The sequence below is a fragment of the Pleurodeles waltl genome, chromosome 5 (genome assembly GCF_031143425.1).
Source record: "Pleurodeles waltl isolate 20211129_DDA chromosome 5, aPleWal1.hap1.20221129, whole genome shotgun sequence".
NCBI lineage: Eukaryota > Metazoa > Chordata > Amphibia > Caudata > Salamandridae > Pleurodeles > Pleurodeles waltl.
In genome coordinates this window covers 524,042,241-524,065,258 of record NC_090444.1, presented here as the reverse complement: position 1 = coordinate 524,065,258, position 23,018 = coordinate 524,042,241, and the positions used below count along the sequence as shown (strand labels likewise).

The 23,018-nt window shown below is 45.8% G+C and overlaps 1 protein-coding gene across 1 annotated transcript in view; it reads right to left on the bottom strand.

The window, feature by feature from the left end:
- The window catches only part of KIZ (kizuna centrosomal protein), a 737,711-nt gene that overhangs the window by 301,083 nt on the left and 413,610 nt on the right, over positions 1 to 23,018 (bottom strand). Inside the window, exon 10 of the mRNA XM_069236553.1 lies at positions 6,248 to 6,410. Within this exon, the coding sequence (XP_069092654.1) occupies positions 6,248 to 6,410 (163 nt within the window). The remainder of the gene's footprint in view (positions 1 to 6,247; positions 6,411 to 23,018) is intronic.

The window sequence follows — 23,018 nt, the reverse complement described above, 5'->3', positions numbered from 1 at the left end:
GTCTCATCACTGCAGGGATTCAAAGGATGGGACGACATTGCATCCCATACTTCCACTAGCGTGTATATACCAAAGGGGATAGTCCCATTCTCATACCTACACAGAGAATATAAGATGACCGGGTCCCAGTGGCTCAAATACAGACAACTATCCCAGGCCCTGAAAACTAGCATCCCTCCAGATGAAGAGACGCAAGAAAATTCCATATTAGAAAATAGGCCGCTGAGTGGAAACGTTGACAAAATACTGGTATCAATGACATATGGTACTTTGATGAGGAACACACAAGATACACTGACAAAACTGTGGGATAGGTGGGAAATAGACCTAGGGAACCTGGAAGAGGACGATTGGGCAGAGGCATTAGTAGGCCCCAAAAAAGTGGCAATAAAAGCTAGTGTTCAGCTTATCCAGCTAAAATACTACACTGGGTGTACTACACAAGGAAGTTTTTAAATAGGATAGGATGAATAGACAGCAGGGGATGCAAGAGGGACTGCAGAATGGAAGGCTCTTTTCTGCACATTATATGGAGCTGCCCACGCCTTGAGGGATAATGGGGAAAGGTGGAAAGTACACTGGCGACTGCAATTGGCAAGGCCCTCAGCCCGACACCAAGGATTGCATTACTGGGTATATGGGAAACCTCAGACTATACACGTCATCAAAAAACACTCATCAAAATACGTTGCATGGTAGCTATGAGAGATATAGCCCAGAGATGGGGCTCGGCAATGCCCCCTACACATCAGAACTGAGAAATACGAATGGAATATTGTAGAATTATAGAAAAAGAAGTGTACAAGAGTAGAGTATGTATGAAGAAATATGAAAAAATATGGGGAGGATGGGAAACAGAATTATGAAAGGACTCAGAAGTGGAGCAGTGGTGTGCCTCTAATGATAACCTGTACAGAAGTAGATAGAAAAAGCTTGGCAAGAACGGCAATAGAGTTATCATATGTCTCTGGATTAAAGACATTTGCGAGTGGGACCACGGTGGAGTAGAAGGCGAGACGAACTGTTAAAGATGTTGATTATATGCATAACTGTTAATAACTGTAATAAAATAATAAAAATATAAATCGATTTAAAAAAAACAGACAGAAATCCACTAGACAGGACCTCATACCGACCTCTGTAGATTTTATATTAATTATCATTACGAAGAGGATACTACTGGTACTTCAACACCTATACACAGTAACCAAAGTGGATTTATTCTCAGTGGCAGCACTTCCCTAAACCTGAAAAGTTTGTGCCATACCATTAGCAAGCTTCAGCAGAACTATTTGACAGTGGCAATGGTATTGCTTGAAATTGACAAGGCCTTCATAGGTCAGAAAGGAACTACCTCTGCTGTGCCTTATAAGCCATGTGGTTCGGCCCAGGCATGGAGAGTGTGATCTTGGACTTAATGACAATTATAGTGGTACCAGGCAGGAATGCCCATTGTCACCACTGCTTTTTTTGCCTTGGCCTTGGAGGCATTGGCTTGCTGAGGAAGAGTGCACTGAGTGGGGTAGTGATATGTAGAACTCATCACATTATATATCTTTATGCAGATAATGTCCTACTTTTTATTTCCAACACCGTGTAGGACTGATACAGGTTTGAAATCTACTGTAGGCGTATATAGATTTATGTGGGATACATCCTGCTGTTTCTTACTGCATTAAGAAGGTTAGCCACAATTGTGTATGCCTTTGAAAGTATAATTGCAATGGGTTAAGACCACCTTTAGATACCTGGAATAAAAATACATATATCATAGTGAACAAGACATATTAATGACATTTACTGAGAGTCACTCACTGCAAGGTTATAAGGCCTTCTGAAAATGGTTACTGTTATCCATGATCGACCATGTGGCCCTGTATAAAAACAGTAATAGTCATTTGAACAAAAAGAGGGACAAGAGGCTTGAGTAATGCATGCTTTTAAGTTTAATTAATTCAATTACAGTCACCAGGCCTTTTAAACACACTATCTAACTGGAGAAAATGCAGAACACACATGCTGCCCTAAATGTAGGGAGGAAAAAGCAAATGACTATCATGTGGTCTGGTAATGAACAACCAATAGTCTATTTTGGAGAAAGATAACCAACACGTGACAGTAGGACAAACCTTTCCTCACCTGAAATATATACCCTAGGTATTGTGTTGTGGTGTCAAAAAAGAGGTATTCAGTGAAATCCCAAATTACCTTTATTTTCAAGATGAGATTTTGATTCTGGGAGCTACTAGTCTCATACATTATGAAATGTTATTTAGGGTATTGAAAACTGATTAACAATACAAAAGGAAAATGTAATATGAACATTCAAAGTGTGAAATAACTAACATAAATTTAGTAAAGGTGGAATTGCTTCTAAAATAAATTTGATTGTTGACAGACCATAAGATAAGGTTGTTTGCAACATGTGTCAATGTATTCTGACAAGTCTAAGGGTAACAAAAATCTAATAGAAAAATGTTAAATGTGATTAATTTGAGTACTTAAAAATATTCATAGACAATGCACGAGTATCAAAAACTTTTGACACGAAGTGCAAATCTATTTTCATAACAGATGCCAGTAATGTTGATATGGGAGCTGTTTTGCTCAAGAAATGCGATGTTAAATTCAAAATAATCGCATTTGCATTCCAGTCACTAAGGGAGGCTGAGAAAAACTATTCTACAATTGAAAAGAGGCACTAGCCTGCTAGCTGGTATTATTTTAGGCACTGTATATCGAGAGCAACACCTATCGCTTTTACGGTTAGTGGACTTGTTTACTCATTAGATAGAGGTGCCGTAAGGCAACTTCAAGAAGTGCCACACTGTGTGTGTGTGTGTGTGTGCTAAAAAGAAACAGAGAACTTTGGGTAGTTCCCAAGTTTAAGTGGATGGCATCTCCTGTAGAGAACACCCTACAATACCAGTGACACTCTGAATCTGCTCACATCAAATGTTTGTTTGTCTAGCAACGTTTTAAGCATAGGATTAGCACAGTGCCACCCTCGCTGAGCTAGAAAGGGACAAAGTATTTTGCCATTTCTACAACAAAGTCTTTAAGCACAGGATTAGCACAGTGCCATCCACACTGAGCAGTGAAATGACAAAAGCCTTTTACTACCGCAGGCACATTATTACATCATTGGACTGGCAAAATACTACCCAAGCTACTTGGAGGGAATAAAAGATACCCTTGACATGTGTTTCGCTGCACTTCAGAGGGGTTTAGCTGTGTTCAGACACAAGGGAGCACCCAGTGTAAGTTAAAACAATATCCCTTCCAGGCTTAGGGTGGCACATAAATTACGCAAAAAAGAAGTGGAGAACTCTGGGTAGTTCCCATGTTTAAGTGGATATCAGCTCCTGTATAGAGCACCCTACAATACCAGTGACACTCTGAATCTGATTAACTCAAATGTCTGTTTTTCTAGCAAAGTTTATGAAGTATAGGATTAGCACAGTGCCAATGACACCTAACTAGAAAGGGAACAAGTCTTTTGCCATGTCCACAGCAAATACGTAAGCACAGGATTGGCACAGTGCCATCCAAGCTCAGCTGTAAGATGACAAAAGCCTTTTACTACTCCTGGCACAGTATTACAGCTTTGGATTGGTTAAATACCATGCAAGCCAACTTGGAATGCATAAAAGTAACCACTGACATGTTTTTCATTATCCTTAGAGCTCTTCAGAGGGGTTTAGCTTTGTCCAGACACAAGGGAGCATGCAGTGTAAGTCAGACCAATATCCTTTCAGGCTTAGAGTGCCTTATAAATTAAGCAAAAAAGAAGCAGTGAACTCCACATAGTTCCCACATTTAGGTGGAGAGCAGCCTCTGTATAGAGAACCCTAAAACATTAGTGACACACTGAATCTATCTGCTCACCGCAAATGTCTGTTTTTCTAGCCAACTTTTCACGCGTATGATTAGCACAATGCCATCCACACCGAGCTAGAAAGGGACAAAGTCTTTTGCTATTTCTACAGCAAAATCTTTAAGCACAGGATTAGCACAGTACCATCCTTGGTGAGCTGTAAAATGACAAACGCCTTTTACCACTCCATGGACAGTACTACAGCTTTAGATTGGTAAAATACCATCCAAGCCAACCGGGAATGAATAAAAGCAACCCCTAACATGTTTTGCTATCGTTATAGTTCTTCAGGGCGGTTTAGCTTTTCCCAGACACAAAGGAAAACCAAGTATAAGTCAAAACAATACCCATTCACGCTTATTATGCAAAAATGAGCAGAGAACTCTGGGTAGTTCCCAGGTCTAGGTGGCTCATCAGTGACACAGTGTGCACAGTATCCGAATCTGGACACACCTGTCCCACTTAGAGTGACACACTTAAACATACAAAAAAGCGATGGATGTAATGTTTGAATTAACGTCAGCCACTGATAATCACTCTGGGTTGTATCTCAATTCATCGTTAGTTTGCAAACCATGGCACCTCAGTGTGGACCCAGATATAAGTAAATCAGCCTTGATCCTGCTCCTCATGGGAAAAGTCCAACCCAAATTGCCACACCAGGCCCTCCCTGAGCCGGAATACAAGCAACCCAGGACTGGTTTCACCATAGTCAGGTAAGTCCCCTAAGTGGGACAGGTATGCCCAGATGTGGGTCCTCTGCACACTGTGCTCACTTGAACCTAGCTATAACTGGCAGCAGACCAGGTGGCTGGCAAGGAACCTGGCTTGTGAGCCCTAACTAGGATGAAAATGGTCCTGAGTTGCTTGTATTCTAATTCAGGGAGGACCTGGCCTGGTAGCTCGGGCTGGACTGTTCCTATTGGAGCAAGGTCAAGGCTGACTATCACTGGGGTCCAAATGAGGTGGCATGGGGTGCAAAATAAGGAATGGACTAGGATGCTGCACTGTGTAGTTAACAGTGGCTGACATTAACTAAAGCATTCCATCCATCATGTTTTGTATATTTTACTGTGTCCAACCACAATGCAGCACCTCAGACAATATTATTGCTCTATTTAGAGGGCTCAAAGCCACCAACTCATCTGGTCCGCCATTATTTGCTTGCTTAGTGGATTTGTCCGCAGCCTTCAACAACGGTAGATCAAAACATCCTTTGATCCAAGCTGTTCAAATGGGGCATTTTGACCACCCTGCTTAAGGCAATTATATCACTCTACACAGACATCCAGGTCAGAATACATGCAGGGCCTGGAAACCATGTTTTAAAACCAATTATGACTGACACTTGAGTAAAACAGGGATGTGTCCACGCTCCCTTCATTACAAACAGCTGACATGGCAATTACTCAGTCCAGAAGAAGAGTGTTCAAGCCTACCATGGGAACTCACAAGGTACAAATTCTACAATATGCAGACAATTTAGTCATCTTGGATCAAACTAAGTTAGGGCTGCAGCATATTCTCGATGACATGTACACAACCAACACAACAAATTATTAGCCAACAAATTAAAAAAAAATACAAAAAAGGCAGGAAAAATGTGGTCCCTACATGAATGAAAGCTAAACAATGTGCCTTTTTACAACTACTATGGTATTTTGATATCCCGGTCCTGAAAATAACAACTATGCTGGACAAAACACGTAGCCTGCGCCATCACTTTTGCCATTAGCGCAAATAAACAGAGCTTAATTTGTAAATAAAAAGGTGCTGGTGTCCAAAGCCCTCCTCTTAAACATGCGGCTGGTGCAATTAAATGTGTGAACACGGAATACTGAGGCGGCGTAATCCTGAAGCCATCTCGGGCCTCTTCAATCCATATAAAACCACTCCCTGCCCCTTCAGCTTACTCTTGCAGCTTTCTACTTTCTCTCCTTGTGTCGCTTTTTCGTTTTTCCCTTCCTCAGTCTTTCCGATATGTGTCTTTTGCTCGCAGCAAACGCTTGAGGCAGAAGAATTAGCCCCAGCACTCAAAAATAAGTGCTGGTGCTCAGCACCGGAAACAACAAGCACAAATTAAGCACTACGAATAATACAAAACTCAAAAGTCCATGAGCCAAAGCAATTTGAAATGTTATCAGAGTAAAGTTTTCTGGCAACACTTTCATATGGATAGTAGGTCTTGCCAGTGAAATGCGGATCGCTGCTAGACAGGCGGCAATGTAAACTCTTTAGGAAAGTTTTCTGCCTCCCAAACGCACAAAATGCTGTAGAAAATCAAGAACTTTTAAGAAATAAATCATTGACAGTGGACAACCATGCATTCAAATGATTTCGGGACAGGCACAACATATAACAAGGGGTTACCTTGTTTTGACGCTCTATTACTATCAAGCTGTTTAAGATCGCTCTGCTTTATTTCGCTGGTGTCCCTCAAATTCGATAGAAGGCTGCATGAAGATCCATGGCTATGAAAGGAGGATACATCTTCACTTTCCTCAGAGAGATCCTTTTTGGGTGACAATGGTATCTATGGATTCAAGGAACACGTACGAATAAAAAGTAAATTTATGCTAAAGATAAATATGTATGCAGACTTTAATATGACAGCATAATATATTCTTAAAACATAAGCTCATGAAACAAGTTGTTGACAGAACAGCTAAAATCTTTAAGTGTGCAGATTCATAGATCATAGCGACGTCTTTGAAGTTTGGAACTTTCCTACCAAGGTGATAAGACTGTGTGTTCGGGAGCCTACTTAGTCACAGCTATTGAGCAGACCATATCAAATTTTACAAGGTTAACACACAATGCTTACAATGATAGATCTTTTAGTCACCATCACAGGGACATCTCACCTGCAACCCAAAAATGATAAGTTGTTAAATAACAGAAGGCACCCTAATCCAGAAGTAGAAACAAATAACGTAATACATGAGAGAGTATAATCTTCATATATACCTGACAAGTACTTTCGCATTACAAGTTCTGGTGACACTAGTCACCTGTGAAAATATATTACAGGCAATTAGTAGTATCTCCCGCTATGGGCTTGGGAGTGCTGAAGCGAGTGCAGCACTGTGAGAGGCCACTCACCTAACGCCTCTGTTCATAGGTCCTCTGAAGACTAAATAAAGATGAAAAAGTGCAACCAGAACTGCCTAAGGCATATCACTCGCAGCTCTCAGCACTTGCTCAATATTACTGAGCTGGAGACAATGAGCAGGATGTAACTGGCCTTGTGCAGAGGAGCTGCACACATAAGCAGCAGGTCCCACACACTGTGATGGTGACATCTCACAACTGTCACAGCAGTGTCTGGAGGCATACTCTGACCACCAAGTACAGAATGCGAGCACCAACAGACATGTAAAGACTGTCAGGTCCGCTGCTGAGTACTTCATTGAGCCCAAGTTTTTTTCTTTACATTCCAGGACTTATAGTCCTGTTTATCTGATCATAAAACAGGAGTACAATTAGATATGTGAAGCGTGTGATCTATGTAGCAGGACTCTTTGCATTGTTCCAAAACATCCATTCCCAGTGCAAATCTGATCCTTTAAAAAAATAAAGAAAGTAAAAAGCATACATAAAAAGCATTTATCAATGTTGTGAGCTTCATAAACAACCCCACAAAATCCTGCTGTGCAGCCTGTGTGTTTTGGGAGAGAAGAGCATGAGTTCACTAAGGTTACTTCTAAGGAAACCTGGTGTGATATGTGACCGTAACCACCAAACAGTCCAAAGGCTGCTTGTTCTGAAATATATGTAGGATCCACCCACCCGTAACTGATCATGATCCACCATCTATGGCCCAAGTCAGTGTTGCAGGAGGAGCGTGAATGTGATACTTATGGCTCAAGACGTTCTCCTAGTCCAGATCCCTGGGGTATGTAGAGAGGAACAGAGCAAGCAGTGTCAATATTGGTCGCAGATTTGGTCTGAAAAATCAGGACCACATTCCTGGATACTAATCTAAATGAAATTGGCTTCTGTTAGACTTTTCACCCTTGGCGTGCTCTCCCTTAACTTTTTGCCTCTGTTTCCCATGTTGTTGAAGTGTGCTGGACTCTGATTTTGCTGTTTTTGTTACTGTGGGCACTTTACCACTGCTAACCAGTGCTAAAGCGCGAGTGCTGCTTTACAAAATGTGTATGTAATTAGCTTATCCATGATTGGAATATTTGATGTACTAGTAAGTCCCTAGTAAAGTGCACTAGTGGTGCCAGGGCCTGTAAATCAAATGCTACTAGTTGGCCTGCAGCACTGGTTGTGCCACCCACAGAAGTATCTCTGTAATCATGTCTCAGACCTGCCATTGCAGTGTCTGTGTGTGCAGTTATAACTGTAAATTCGACTTGGCAAGTGTACCCAATTGCCAGGCCTAACCCTTCCCTTTTCTTACATGTAAGACACCCTAAAGTAAGCCCTAAGTAGCCCCAAGGGCAGGGTGCAGTGTATGGTTAAGGTAGGACATATAGTAATGTCTTTTATATGTCTTGACAGTGAAATATTGCTAAATTTGATTTTCACTGTTGCAAGGCCTGTCCCTCTTATAGGTTAACATGGGGGCTACCCTTAAATCTGATTAAAGTGTAGCTTCCCTTTGGGAGCAGATGGACATGTGGAGTTTGGGGTCTCTGAGCTCACAATTTAAAAATGCATCTTTTAGTAAAGTTGATTTTAAGATTGTGTGTTTGAAAATGCCACTTTTAGAAAGTGGGCATTTTCTTGCATATACCATTTCTGTGACTGCCTGGGTTTGTGGATTCCCTGTCTGGGTCAGTTTGACAGTTGGGATGGTTGCACCTCACACTAGACAGTGACACAAAGGGAGCTGGGGTGTAGTCTGCATTTTCTGATGAGCCATCTGTGCTAGGAGGGAGGGAAGGAGTGGTCACTTACACCTGAAAGGGCTGTGCCTGTCCACACAATGCAGTCTCCAACCCCCCGGTAAGTGTCTGGGGCCGAGCCTGGGCAAGGCAGGATTTCACATTTGTAAGGAAATGCCTCCTTGGCATGGTTGCCCCCTGACTTTTTGCCTTTGCTGATGCTATGTTTACAATTGAAAGTGTGCTGAGGCCTGCTAACCAGGCCCCAGCACCAGTGTTCTTTCCCTAACCTGTACTTTTGTATCCACAATTGGCAGACCCTGGCATCCAGATAAGTCCCTTGTAACTGGTACTTCTAGTACCAAGGGCCCTGATGCCAAGGAAGGTCTCTAAGGGCTGCAGCATGTCTTATGCCACCCTGGAGACCTCTCACTCAGCACAGACACACTGCTTGCCAGCTTGTGTGTGCTAGTGAGGACAAAACGAGTAAGTCGACATGGCACTCCCCTCAGGGTGCCATGCCAGCCTCTCACTGCCTATGCAGTATAGGTAAGACACCCCTCTAGCAGGCCTTACAGCCCTAAGGCAGGGTGCACTATACCATAGGTGAGGGTACCAGTGCATGAGCATGGTACCCCTACAGTGTCTAAATAAAACCTGAGACATTGTAAGTGCAGGGTAGCCATAAGAGTATATGGTCTGGGAGTCTGTCAAACACGAACTCCACAGCACCATAATGGCTACACTGAAAACTGGGAAGTTTGGTATCAAACTTCTCAGCACAATAAATGCACACTGATGCCAGTGTACATTTTATTGTAAAATACACCACAGAGGGCACCTTAGAGGTGCCCCCTGAAACTTAACCGACTATCTGTGTAGGCTGACTAGTTTTAGCAGCCTGCCACAAACCGAGACATGTTGCTGGCCCCATGGGGAGAGTGCCTTTGTCACTCTGAGGCCAGTAACAAAGCCTGCACTGGGTGGAGATGCTAACACCTCTCCCAGGCAGGAATTGTCACACCTGGCGGTGAGCCTCAAAGGCTCACCTCCTTTGTGCCAACCCAGCAGGACACTCCAGCTAGTGGAGTTGCCCGCCCCCTCCGGCCAGGCCCCACTTTTGGCGGCAAGGCCGGAGAAAATAATGAGAATAACAAGGAGGAGTCACTGGCCAGTCAGGACAGCCCCTAAGGTGTCCTGAGCTGAGGTGACTCTAACTTTTAGAAATCCTCCATCTTGCAGATGGAGGATTCCCCCAATAGGGTTAGGATTGTGACCCCCTCCCCTTGGGAGGAGGCACAAAGAGGGTGTACCCACCCTCAGGGCTAGTAGCCATTGGCTACTAACCCCCCAGACCTAAACACGCCCTTAAATTTAGTATTTAAGGGCTACCCTGAACCCTAGAAAATTAGATTCCTGCAACTACAAGAAGAAGGACTGCCTAGCTGAAAAACCCCTGCAGAGGAAGACCAGAAGACGACAACTGCCTTGGCTCCAGAAACTCACCGGCCTGTCTCCTGCCTTCCAAAGATCCTGCTCCAGCGACGCCTTCCAAAGGGACCAGCGACCTCGACATCCTCTGAGGACTGCCCCTGCTTCGAAAAGACAAGAAACTCCCGAGGACAGCGGACCTGCTCCAAGAAAAGCTGCAACTTTGTTTCCAGCAGCTTTAAAGAACCCTGCAAGCTCCCCGCAAAAGGCGTGAGACTTGCAACACTGCACCCGGCGACCCCGACTCGGCTGGTGGCGATCCAACACCTCAGGAGGGACCCCAGGACTACTCTAAGACTGTGAGTACAAAAACCTGTCCCCCCTGAGCCCCCACAGCGCCGCCTGCAGAGGGAATCCCGAGGCTTCCCCTGACCGCGACTCTTTGAACCTAAAGTCCCGACACCTGGGAGAGACCCTGCACCCGCAGCCCCCAGGACCTGAAGGACCGGACTTTCACTGGAGGAGTGACCCCCAGGAGTCCCTCTCCCTTGCCCAAGTGGAGGTTTCCCCGAGGAACCCCCCCCTTGCCTGCCTGCAGCGCTGAAGAGATCCCTAGATCTCCCATTGACTTCCATTACAAACCCGACGCTTGTTTCTACACTGCACCCGGCCGCCCCCGCGCTGCTGAGGGTGAAATTTCTGTGTGGACTTGTGTCCCCCGCGGTGCCCTACAAAACCCCCCTGGTCTGCCCTCCGAAGACGCGGGTACTTACCTGCAAGCAGACCGGAACCGGGGCACCCCCTCCTCTCCATTCTAGCCTATGTGTTTTGGGCACCACTTTGAACTCTGCACCTGACCGGCCCTGAGCTGCTGGTGTGGTGACTTTGGGGTTGCTCTGAACCCCCAACGGTGGGCTACCTTGGACCAAGAACTGAACCCTGTAAGTGTCCTACTTACCTGGTAAAACTAACAAAAACTTACCTCCCCCAGGAACTGTGAAAATTGCACTAAGTGTCCACTTTTAAAACAGCTATTTGTCAATAACTTGAAAAGTATACATGCAATTTTGATGATTTGAAGTTCCTAAAGTACTTACCTGCAATACCTTTCGAATGAGATATTACATGTAGAATTTGAACCTGTGGTTCTTAAAATAAACTAGAAAATATATTTTTCTATATAAAAACCTATTGGCTGGATTTGTCTCTGAGTGTGTGTACCTCATTTATTGTCTTGTGTATGTGCAACAAATGCTTAACACTACTCCTTGGATAAGCCTACTGCTCGACCACACTACCACAAAATAGAGCATTAGTATTATCTATTTTTACCACTATTTTACCTCTAAGGGGAACCCTTGGACTCTGTGCATGCTATTCCTTACTTTGAAATAGCACATACAGAGCCAACTTCCTACATTGGTGGATCAGCGGTGGGGTACAAGACTTTGCATTTGCTGGACTACTCAGCCAATACCTGATCACACGACAAATTCCAAAATTGTCATTAGAAATTGATTTTTGCAATTTGAAAAGTTTTCTAAATTCTTAAAAGACCTGCTAGGGCCTTGTGTTAGATCCTGTTTAGCATTTCTTTTAGAGTTTAAAAGTTTGTTAAAAGTTTGAATTAGATTCTAGAATCAGTTTTAGTCTCTTAAAAAGTATTCCAACTTTTAGAAGCATAATGTCTAGCACAGATGTGAATGTGGTGGAACTCGACACCACACCTTACCTCCATCTACAGATGAGAGAGCTAAGGTCACTCTGTAAACTAAAGAAAATAACAATGGGCCCCAAACCTACCAAAATACAGCTCCAGGAGCTTTTGGCAGAGTTTGAAAAGGCCAACCCCTCTGAGGGTGGCAACTCAGAGGAAGAGGATAGTGACTTGGAGGACAATTCCCCCCTACCAGTCCTATCTAGGGAGAACAGGGTCCCTCAAACCCTGACTCCTAAAATAATAGTCAGAGATGCTGGTTCCCTCACAGGAGAGACCAACACCTCTGAAATCACTGAGGATAGCCCCAGTGAAGAGGACATCCAGTTAGCCAGGATGGCCAAAAGATTGGCTTTGGAAAGACAGATCCTAGCCATAGAGAGGGAAAGACAAGAGATGGGCCTAGGACCCATCAATGGTGGCAGCAACATAAATAGGGTCAGAGATTCTCCTGACATGTTGAAAATCCCCAAAGGGATTGTAACTAAATATGAAGATGGTGATGACATCACCAAATGGTTCACAGCTTTTGAGAGGGCTTGTGTAACCAGAAAAGTGAACAGATCTCACTGGGGTGCTCTCCTTTGGGAAATGTTCACAGGAAAGTGTAGGGATAGACTCCTCACACTCTCTGGACAAGATGCAGAATCTTATGACCTCATGAAGGGTACCCTGATTGAGGGCTTTGGATTCTCCACTGAGGAGTATAGGATTAGATTCAGGGGGGCTCAAAAATCCTCGAGCCAGACCTGGGTTGACTTTGTAGACTACTCAGTGAAAACACTAGATGGTTGGATTCAAGGCAGTGGTGTAAGTAATTATGATGGGCTGTACAATTTATTTGTGAAAGAACACCTGTTAAGTAATTGTTTCAATGATAAACTGCATCAGCATCTGGTAGACCTAGGACCAATTTCTCCCCAAGAATTGGGAAAGAAGGCGGACCATTGGGTCAAGACAAGGGTGTCCAAGACTTCAACAGGGGGTGACCAAAAGAAAGGGGTCACAAAGACTCCCCAGCAGAAGGGTGATGAGACAACCAAAACTAAAAATAGTAAAGAGTCTTCTACAGGCCCCCAAAAACCTGCACAGGAGGGTGGGCCCAGAGCCTCTTCACAAAACAATGGGTACAAGGGTAAAAACTTTGATCCCAAAAAGGCCTGGTGTCATAGCTGTAAACAGCATGGACACCAAACTGGAGACAAGGCCTGTCCCAAGAAAGGTTCCACTCCAAACTCCCATCCAGGTAACACTGGTATGGCTAGTCTCCAAGTGGGATCAACAGTGTGCCCAGAGCAAATCAGGGTCCACACTGAAGCTACTCTAGTTTCTGAGGGTGGGGTGGATTTAGCCACACTAGCTGTCTGGCCGCCTAACATGCAAAAATACAGACAGCAACTCTTAATTAATGGGACTAGAATAGAGGGCCTGAGGGATACAGGTGCCAGTGTCACCATGGTGACAGAGAAACTGGTTTCCCCTGGCCAATACCTGACTGGAAAAACTTACACAGTCACCAACGCTGACAATCAGAGAAAAGTACATCCCATGGCAATGGTTACTTTAGAATGGGGAGGGGTCAATGGCCTGAAACAGGTGGTGGTCTCCTCAAATATCCCAGTGGACTGTCTGCTTGGAAATGACCTGGAGTCCTCAGCATGGGCTGAGGTAGAACTAAAAACCCATGCAGCAATGCTGGGTATCCCTGAACTGGTGTGTGTGAAAACAAGAGCACAATGCAAGGCACAGGGTGAAAAAGTAGAGCTGGAGTCTGGAAAAATGGCCCAGCCTACCAAGAGAACAGGAAAGTCAGTTGGGAAACCAACTGCAACACAGCAAAAGAAAGGGAACCTCTCTTCTCAGGAAGAAGTTCTGCCCTCTGAGGGAACTGAGCCTTTGGAGCTTGAACCTTACCAGGTTGAGCTCTTAGGCCCAGGGGGACCCTCCAGGGAGGAGCTGTGTAAGGGACAAGAAACCTGTCCCTCTCTTGAAGGCCTTAGGCAGCAAGCTGCTGAAGAGTCCAAAGGCAAGAAAAATGGAACGCATAGGGTCTATTGGGAAGATGGACTCCTGTACACTGAGGCCAGAGACCCCAAACCTGGTGCCACTAGGAGAGTGGTAGTGCCTCAGCTGTTCAGAGAGTTCATCCTAACATTGGCCCATGACATTCCCCTTGCTGGACATTTGGGACAAACCAAGACGTGGGAGAGGTTAGTCAACCACTTCTACTGGCCCAATATGTCCAACATGGTTAAGGAGTTTTGCCTCTCCTGCCCCACCTGTCAAGCCAGTGGTAAGACAGGTGGGCATCCAAAGGCCCCCCTCATTCCACTTCCAGTGGTGGGGGTTCCCTTTGAAAGAGTGGGTGTGGACATAGTTGGTCCACTGGAACCTCCCACAGCCTCAGGAAATATGTATATCCTGGTAGTAGTGGATCATGCTACCAGGTATCCTGAAGCTATTCCCCTTAGGTCGACTACTGCCCCTGCAGTAGCCAAGGCCCTCATTGGTATCTTTACCAGAGTGGGTTTCCCTAAGGAGGTGGTGTCTGACAGAGGTACCAACTTCATGTCAGCATACCTAAAGCACATGTGGAATGAGTGTGGAGTGACTTATAAATTCACTACACCATACCATCCACAAACTAATGGCTTGGTTGAGAGATTCAACAAGACATTAAAAGGCATGATCATGGGGCTCCCAGAAAAGCTCAAAAGGAGATGGGATGTCCTCTTGCCATGTCTGCTTTTCGCTTACAGAGAGGTGCCACAGAAGGGAGTAGGATTCTCACCCTTTGAACTTCTGTTTGGTCATCCTGTAAGGGGACCACTTGCCCTTGTTAAAGAAGGCTGGGAGAGACCTCTCCATGAGCCTAAACAGGACATAGTGGACTATGTACTTGGCCTTCGCTCTAGAATGGCAGAGTACATGGAAAAGGCAACCAAAAACCTTGAGGCCAGCCAACAGCTCCAGAAGTTTTGGTATGACCAAAAGGCTGCACTGGTTGAGTTCCAACCAGGGCAGAAAGTCTGGGTTCTGGAGCCTGTGGCTCCCAGGGCACTCCAGGACAAATGGAGTGGCCCTTACCCAGTACTAGAGAGGAAGAGTCAGGTCACCTACTTGGTGGACCTGGGCACAAGCAGGAGCCCCAAGAGGGTGATCCATGTAAACCGCCTTAAGCTCTTCCACGACAGGGCTGATGTCAATCTGTTGATGGTAACAGATGAGGATCAGGAGGCAGAGAGTGAACCTCTCCCTGATCTTCTGTCATCAGACCCAAAAGATGGTACAGTAGATGGAGTGATCTACTCAGACACCCTCTCTGGCCAACAGCAAGCTGATTGTAGGAGAGTCCTACAACAGTTTCCTGAACTCTTCTCCTTAACCCCTGGTCAGACACACCTGTGTACCCATGATGTGGACACAGGAGACAGCATGCCTGTCAAGAACAAAATCTTTAGACAGTCTGACCATGTTAAGGAAAGCATCAAGGTGGAAGTCCACAAGATGCTGGAATTGGGAGTAATTGAGCGCTCTGACAGCCCCTGGGCTAGCCCAGTGGTCTTAGTCCCCAAACCTCACACCAAAGATGGAAAGAAAGAGATGAGGTTTTGTGTGGACTACAGAGGGCTCAATTCTGTCACCAAGACAGATGCCCATCCAATTCCAAGAGCTGATGAGCTCATTGATAAATTAGGTGCTGACAAATTTCTAAGTACCTTTGACTTGACAGCAGGGTACTGGCAAATAAAAATGGCACCTGGAGCAAAAGAAAAGACAGCATTCTCCACACCTGATGGGCATTATCAGTTTACTGTTATGCCCTTTGGTTTAAAGAATGCCCCTGCCACCTTCCAAAGGTTGGTGAATCAAGTCCTTGCTGGCTTGGAGTCCTTTAGCACAGCTTATCTTGATGATATTGCTGTCTTTAGCTCCACCTGGCAGGATCACCTGGTCCACCTGAGGAAGGTTTTGAAGGCTCTGCAATCTGCAGGCCTCTCTATCAAGGCATCCAAATGCCAGATAGGGCAGGGAACTGTGGTTTACTTGGGACACCTTGTAGGTGGAGGCCAAGTTCAGCCACTCCAACCCAAGATCCAGACTATTCTGGACTGGGTAGCTCCAAAAACCCAGACTCAAGTCAGGGCATTCCTTGGCTTGACTGGGTACTACAGGAGGTTTGTGAAGGGATATGGATCCATTGTGACAGCCCTCACTGAACTCACCTCCAAGAAAATGCCCAAGAAAGTAAACTGGACTGTGGACTGCCAACAGGCCTTTGACACCCTGAAACAGGCAATGTGCTCAGCACCAGTTCTCAAAGCTCCAGATTATTCTAAGCAGTTCATTGTGCAGACTGATGCCTCTGAACATGGGATAGGGGCAGTTTTGTCCCAAACAAACGATGATGGCCTTGACCAGCCTGTTGCTTTCATTAGCAGGAGGTTACTCCCCAGGGAGCAGCGTTGGAGTGCCATTGAGAGGGAGGCCTTTGCTGTGGTTTGGTCCCTGAAGAAGCTGAGACCATACCTCTTTGGGACTCACTTCCTAGTTCAAACTGACCACAGACCTCTCAAATGGCTGATGCAAATGAAAGGTGAAAATCCTAAATTGTTGAGGTGGTCCATCTCCCTACAGGGAATGGACTTTATAGTGGAACACAGACCTGGGACTGCCCATGCCAATGCAGATGGCCTTTCCAGGTTCTTCCACTTAGAAAATGAAGACTCTCTTGGGAAAGGTTAGTCTCATCCTCTTTCGTTTGGGGGGGGGTTGTGTAAGGAAATGCCTCCTTGGCATGGTTGCCCCCTGACTTTTTGCCTTTGCTGATGCTATGTTTACAATTGAAAGTGTGCTGAGGCCTGCTAACCAGGCCCCAGCACCAGTGTTCTTTCCCTAACCTGTACTTTTGTATCCACAATTGGCAGACCCTGGCATCCAGATAAGTCCCTTGTAACTGGTACTTCTAGTACCAAGGGCCCTGATGCCAAGGAAGGTCTCTAAGGGCTGCAGCATGTCTTATGCCACCCTGGAGACCTCTCACTCAGCACAGACACACTGCTTGCCAGCTTGTGTGTGCTAGTGAGGACAAAACGAGTAAGTCGACATGGCACTCCCCTCAGGGTGCCATGCCAGCCTCTCACTGCCTATGCAGTATAGGTAAGACACCCCTCTAGCAGGCCTTACAGCCCTAAGGCAGGGTGCACTATACCATAGGTGAGGGTACCAGTGCATGAGCATGGTACCCCTACAGTGTCTAAATAAAACCTGAGACATTGTAAGTGCAGGGTAGCCATAAGAGTATATGGTCTGGGAGTCTGTCAAACACGAACTCCACAGCACCATAATGGCTACACTGAAAACTGGGAAGTTTGGTATCAAACTTCTCAGCACAATAAATGCACACTGATGCCAGTGTACATTTTATTGTAAAATACACCACAGAGGGCACCTTAGAGGTGCCCCCTGAAACTTAACCGACTATCTGTGTAGGCTGACTAGTTTTAGCAGCCTGCCACAAACCGAGACATGTTGCTGGCCCCATGGGGAGAGTGCCTTTGTCACTCTGAGGCCAGTAACAAAGCCTGCACTGGGTGGAGATGCTAACACCTCTCCCAGGCAGGAATTGTCACACCTGGCGGTGAGCCTCAAAGGCTCACCTCCTTTGTGCCAACCCAGCAGGACACTCCAGCTAGTGGAGTTGCCCGCCCCCTCCGGCCAGGCCCCACTTTTGGCGGCAAGGCCGGAGAAAATAATGAGAATAACAAGGAGGAGTCACTGGCCAGTCAGGACAGCCCCTAAGGTGTCCTGAGCTGAGGTGACTCTAACTTTTAGAAATCCTCCATCTTGCAGATGGAGGATTCCCCCAATAGGGTTAGGATTGTGACCCCCTCCCCTTGGGAGGAGGCACAAAGAGGGTGTACCCACCCTCAGGGCTAGTAGCCATTGGCTACTAACCCCCCAGACCTAAACACGCCCTTAAATTTAGTATTTAAGGGCTACCCTGAACCCTAGAAAATTAGATTCCTGCAACTACAAGAAGAAGGACTGCCTAGCTGAAAAACCCCTGCAGAGGAAGACCAGAAGACGACAACTGCCTTGGCTCCAGAAACTCACCGGCCTGTCTCCTGCCTTCCAAAGATCCTGCTCCAGCGACGCCTTCCAAAGGGACCAGCGACCTCGACATCCTCTGAGGACTGCCCCTGCTTCGAAAAGACAAGAAACTCCCGAGGACAGCGGACCTGCTCCAAGAAAAGCTGCAACTTTGTTTCCAGCAGCTTTAAAGAACCCTGCAAGCTCCCCGCAAAAGGCGTGAGACTTGCAACACTGCACCCGGCGACCCCGACTCGGCTGGTGGCGATCCAACACCTCAGGAGGGACCCCAGGACTACTCTAAGACTGTGAGTACAAAAACCTGTCCCCCCTGAGCCCCCACAGCGCCGCCTGCAGAGGGAATCCCGAGGCTTCCCCTGACCGCGACTCTTTGAACCTAAAGTCCCGACACCTGGGAGAGACCCTGCACCCGCAGCCCCCAGGACCTGAAGGACCGGACTTTCACTGGAGGAGTGACCCCCAGGAGTCCCTCTCCCTTGCCCAAGTGGAGGTTTCCCCGAGGAACCCCCCCCTTGCCTGCCTGCAGCGCTGAAGAGATCCCTAGATCTCCCATTGACTTCCATTACAAACCCGACGCTTGTTTCTACACTGCACCCGGCCGCCCCCGCGCTGCTGAGGGTGAAATTTCTGTGTGGACTTGTGTCCCCCGCGGTGCCCTACAAAACCCCCCTGGTCTGCCCTCCGAAGACGCGGGTACTTACCTGCAAGCAGACCGGAACCGGGGCACCCCCTCCTCTCCATTCTAGCCTATGTGTTTTGGGCACCACTTTGAACTCTGCACCTGACCGGCCCTGAGCTGCTGGTGTGGTGACTTTGGGGTTGCTCTGAACCCCCAACGGTGGGCTACCTTGGACCAAGAACTGAACCCTGTAAGTGTCCTACTTACCTGGTAAAACTAACAAAAACTTACCTCCCCCAGGAACTGTGAAAATTGCACTAAGTGTCCACTTTTAAAACAGCTACTTGTCAATAACTTGAAAAGTATACATGCAATTTTGATGATTTGAAGTTCCTAAAGTACTTACCTGCAATACCTTTCGAATGAGATATTACATGTAGAATTTGAACCTGTGGTTCTTAAAATAAACTAGAAAAGATATTTTTCTATATAAAAACCTATTGGCTGGATTTGTCTCTGAGTGTGTGTACCTCATTTATTGTCTTGTGTATGTGCAACAAATGCTTAACACTACTCCTTGGATAAGCCTACTGCTCGACCACACTACCACAAAATAGAGCATTAGTATTATCTATTTTTACCACTATTTTACCTCTAAGGGGAACCCTTGGACTCTGTGCATGCTATTCCTTACTTTGAAATAGCACATACAGAGCCAACTTCCTACAACATTCAAAACAGACTTTACTTTGAAGTGGGCCTACTTCAAAGGAGAAATTGGGTATAAGAAGGACACCCAAAACCACAGACTTTAGAACACTTCTGGAAACCAAGAGGAACCTCTGCCTGGAGAAGAGCTAAAGAGCTGAGGAAGAAGAGCTGCCCTGCCCGTGACTGTGCTTTGTGGAGCTATCCTGCAGTTGCTGCTTCTGTCAGAGTAAGAGGGCAAAGACTGGACTTTGTGTGCCTTCCATCGTGAGAAGAACTCTCCCAGGGCTTGATTTAGAGCTTCCTCCTGTTGTTTGAAGTCTCAGGGACAGCAAAGACCTCTCTCTGCCAGCACCTGGAGTCTCTGGAGAGACTCCTACTCTGCCCTATGGTGCCCATCCAGTTCCTGGGACCCTGAAAGGAGAAGCTAGCAGCCTAAGAGGAGGAAATCCACGCACAGTGTGCCGTGTGGGGAAAAGATCGACGCAACTCTCATCTGCGGCTGAAGAAACAACCTGCCCCCGACTCTGCGGCTGAAAATCGACGCTCGCCGGAAACGCGACCGAAGAGTAGACGCACGGAGCTGGAGAAACGACGCACAGCATCACTGACAGAGGCTGGGAGATCGCAACCAGCGCTGCGTGGTTTTCAGATCATCGTGCGGCTGGATTTATGACGCAAGCACCGCTGGGCATGTAAAAACAACGCAAGGCCTGCCCGGACCCGAGAGTGCTGACCGGATCGACTCATCGCTCTCCTGTGGAGAGAAGAAATGACGCGCCCGACCCGCCGAAAGGAGAAATGGCGCAAGGTCTCACTCGTCTGTGAAATCGACACATCGCAAGGCCTTTTTGACGCACACACGCCCGTGCAGTGTTATTTTTGATGCACCCAAAGTAAATTTTCACGCTAACAGTGTTAGTGTGTGTTTAAAACTACTTAAAGACTCTTTTTAATTTTTAATTGATATCTTGACTTGGGTATTGTGGATTTTTGTCGTTTTGGTCTTGTTTTGTTTAGATAAATATTTTCTATTTTTCTAAATCTGTGTTGTGTCATTTTGTAGTGATTTCATTAAGTTACTGTGTGTGTTGGTACAAATACTTTACACCTAGCACTCTGAAGTTAAGCCTACTGCGCTGCCAAGCTACCAAGGGGGTAAGCAGGGGCTAGCTGAGGGTGATTCTCTTTTACCCTGACTAGAGTGAGGGTTCTTGCTTGAACAGGGGGGTAACTTGACTGTCAACCAAAGACCCCATTTCTAACAGCTTCTCATCAAATAACGAATCATACTAAACAAAATCATTACCATTTGGAAATCTAAACATCTGCAAGTTCCAATGCATCCCTGCGGTTTCTGAATGCTGTGATGTCCAGAATGTTGATTATAATTTGGAGATGGTTGTCAATCTGGGCTCGGATATTGGTGTCCAGGGTCACTCATTATGTAAACTCTTCAGAGCCTGTACTAAACTGTACACATTGAGTTGATAATTGCTACTTTATCCATAGGAGCAGCACTATGTGCGTGCCAAAAGCTAAGAGCAAAATTTGCAGAAAAAAGGATAACTGCAATGTGAACAAGAAGAAACTGAAGAACAAGAGACAGAAAAAGCCTAAAATACAGTGGTAAGGAATGGTGGTGGCATGAGGCAGTTTAAGTTCAAACAGAGAAAGGAGAATCCTAAAGGTTCGGTATTTTTTTTCCAAAGACGAGTACCTGTGTCTGAAAGAACTTCTGGTCAAACCCGAGTGCCAACCCCACCTCACCAGGTACCCCTATAATACTGTTACATGCCACATCATCCGGATTATTTTTGCTACAGCTTTTTCAGTAATTGTTACAGATATTTGTGGCCATCTGCCACGTGCACCTTCTTTGGCAAGCTTAGCCACATGAGTACATATGCGGAGAGACTGTGTATTAAACTAGAGTAGAAAGTTATGGGGCAATTTTTGAGAGGACTATTCTTTTCTCAACAGCATGCTGTATTTCATTTTTTGAACGTGGAAGATCAAAAACACAATGGCACATGTCAGACTCCTGAGGATATCGCAATTTCGCTGAAAACCTGTAAATCAGAACTTTTTGTAGAAATCCAGGGATTTTTACAAACATACCCACGAGTTCAAGTTAAAAAAACAAGCAGTAAAAGGAGGGTGAGGAATAGGCTAGGATGCAGAATTATTAACTTCCTCTGTCACCTGTCTTTGAAATGCACAGGGCCCTGTCTTGTGCAATTAGCCTGGGGCCAGTCCCCTGCCAACTCTGCAGGTGCCTGGACCTCACTGCTGCCCCCAGAGCCTCCACTGCACTTTGTCACTCCTCTTGTTTGTCCTCCATCCCTTCGCTGCCTGTTCACCTCATAATCTCCATCATTGTTTCCTCTTTTTCTTTTAGTTAGCGTGCGGTGCAGAGCAACAATCTGGTAGTGTCGTGCGCAGCCTCTCTTTGCACACTGCTGCCTTAACAGCATGCTGATATTACACATTCACTGCTGACTCTATTGCCACAGTGAAGGCTCTAGACACTAACCGCTGCTTCTAAATGCTCCCTTCTGTCTTTACATTCCACTGTTCCACTGCAGACCCTCTCCAATTTCTACGTGCTCACCACTCATTTTGCATCCCCAGAGTTTCTGTACAGACCCACTACTTTTTTCTGTAGTCGTGCTACAGTCTCTACAGCCCACATCACTGCTGGCTGTTTTTAGCCCATACCTACATCTGGAGTCACTATGCTGCTCTACAACACTAACCTCTCTATAAGTCACTGCTGTCCAACTCTGCAGGGTATTGCAATTTGTAAAATGGCACTACCACCACCCTCCCCAGATTCTAATGCCCTTTCCCATGCTGCCAGCCTACTACTGCAGTGCAGTAGTAGGCTGGCAGTGCAGTATGTCTGATACCAAAAAGAATAGGGTTCATATTTCAATCTGCTCTCTGTGGCATCAGACATCCGCCAATTCGAAACCCTGTGCTGCTGGAGACTGTATAAAGTTACAGATTGTGACACAGCAGACTCCAGCAGCAACAGAGCACAGGCAGTGCAGTATTTTTGTGGCAGGCATGTTTTCTGCATTCTGGATAAATAATATGAATTTTGATGTTTAGATTCTGGGCTGCAAATTTTGCTTTTTATAACCACACAATTTGCCATCAAATGAGACCACCTATCAAAGGATGTGTGTATTTCTATACCTCAGACACAGCACTTGTGTAGTGATGTAGCTTGCAGCAGGGTAGTCTATAATTTGGAGCACCCACAAAAGAGGTGTAACATTCCTGCACTTGTCAGCTCAGCCGAAAATGTGATCAACAAAAACAAAGTAATGGACCACATTTCAAAGACCCCTTCACCATGCACAACAGAATCTGCAGTTCAACTCCTCACTCCTACTATTTAATAATGGCCAGTGCTTCAGGAAGTCTAATCAGCAGCCCCTTACACTAACAAAGGCATCACTGAATTTCAGAAAGGTGCCCAAGTTACCATTTGTCACATTTCAGTGTCTGCATCTTTACCCACCAGCACCAAAATGCAGTTAATACGCTTCCAATGTCTAGGGAAGCGATCTTCACCGCCATCTTATACCATGCTAAACTAGACACACCAAAATAGACCCCTGTTTGCTTAAAAAAAAAAATACTGTGAGCCAAACTTGAGGATGAACATCAGAAGCCATCTGCTCCAGTTTTCAATGTATGCAT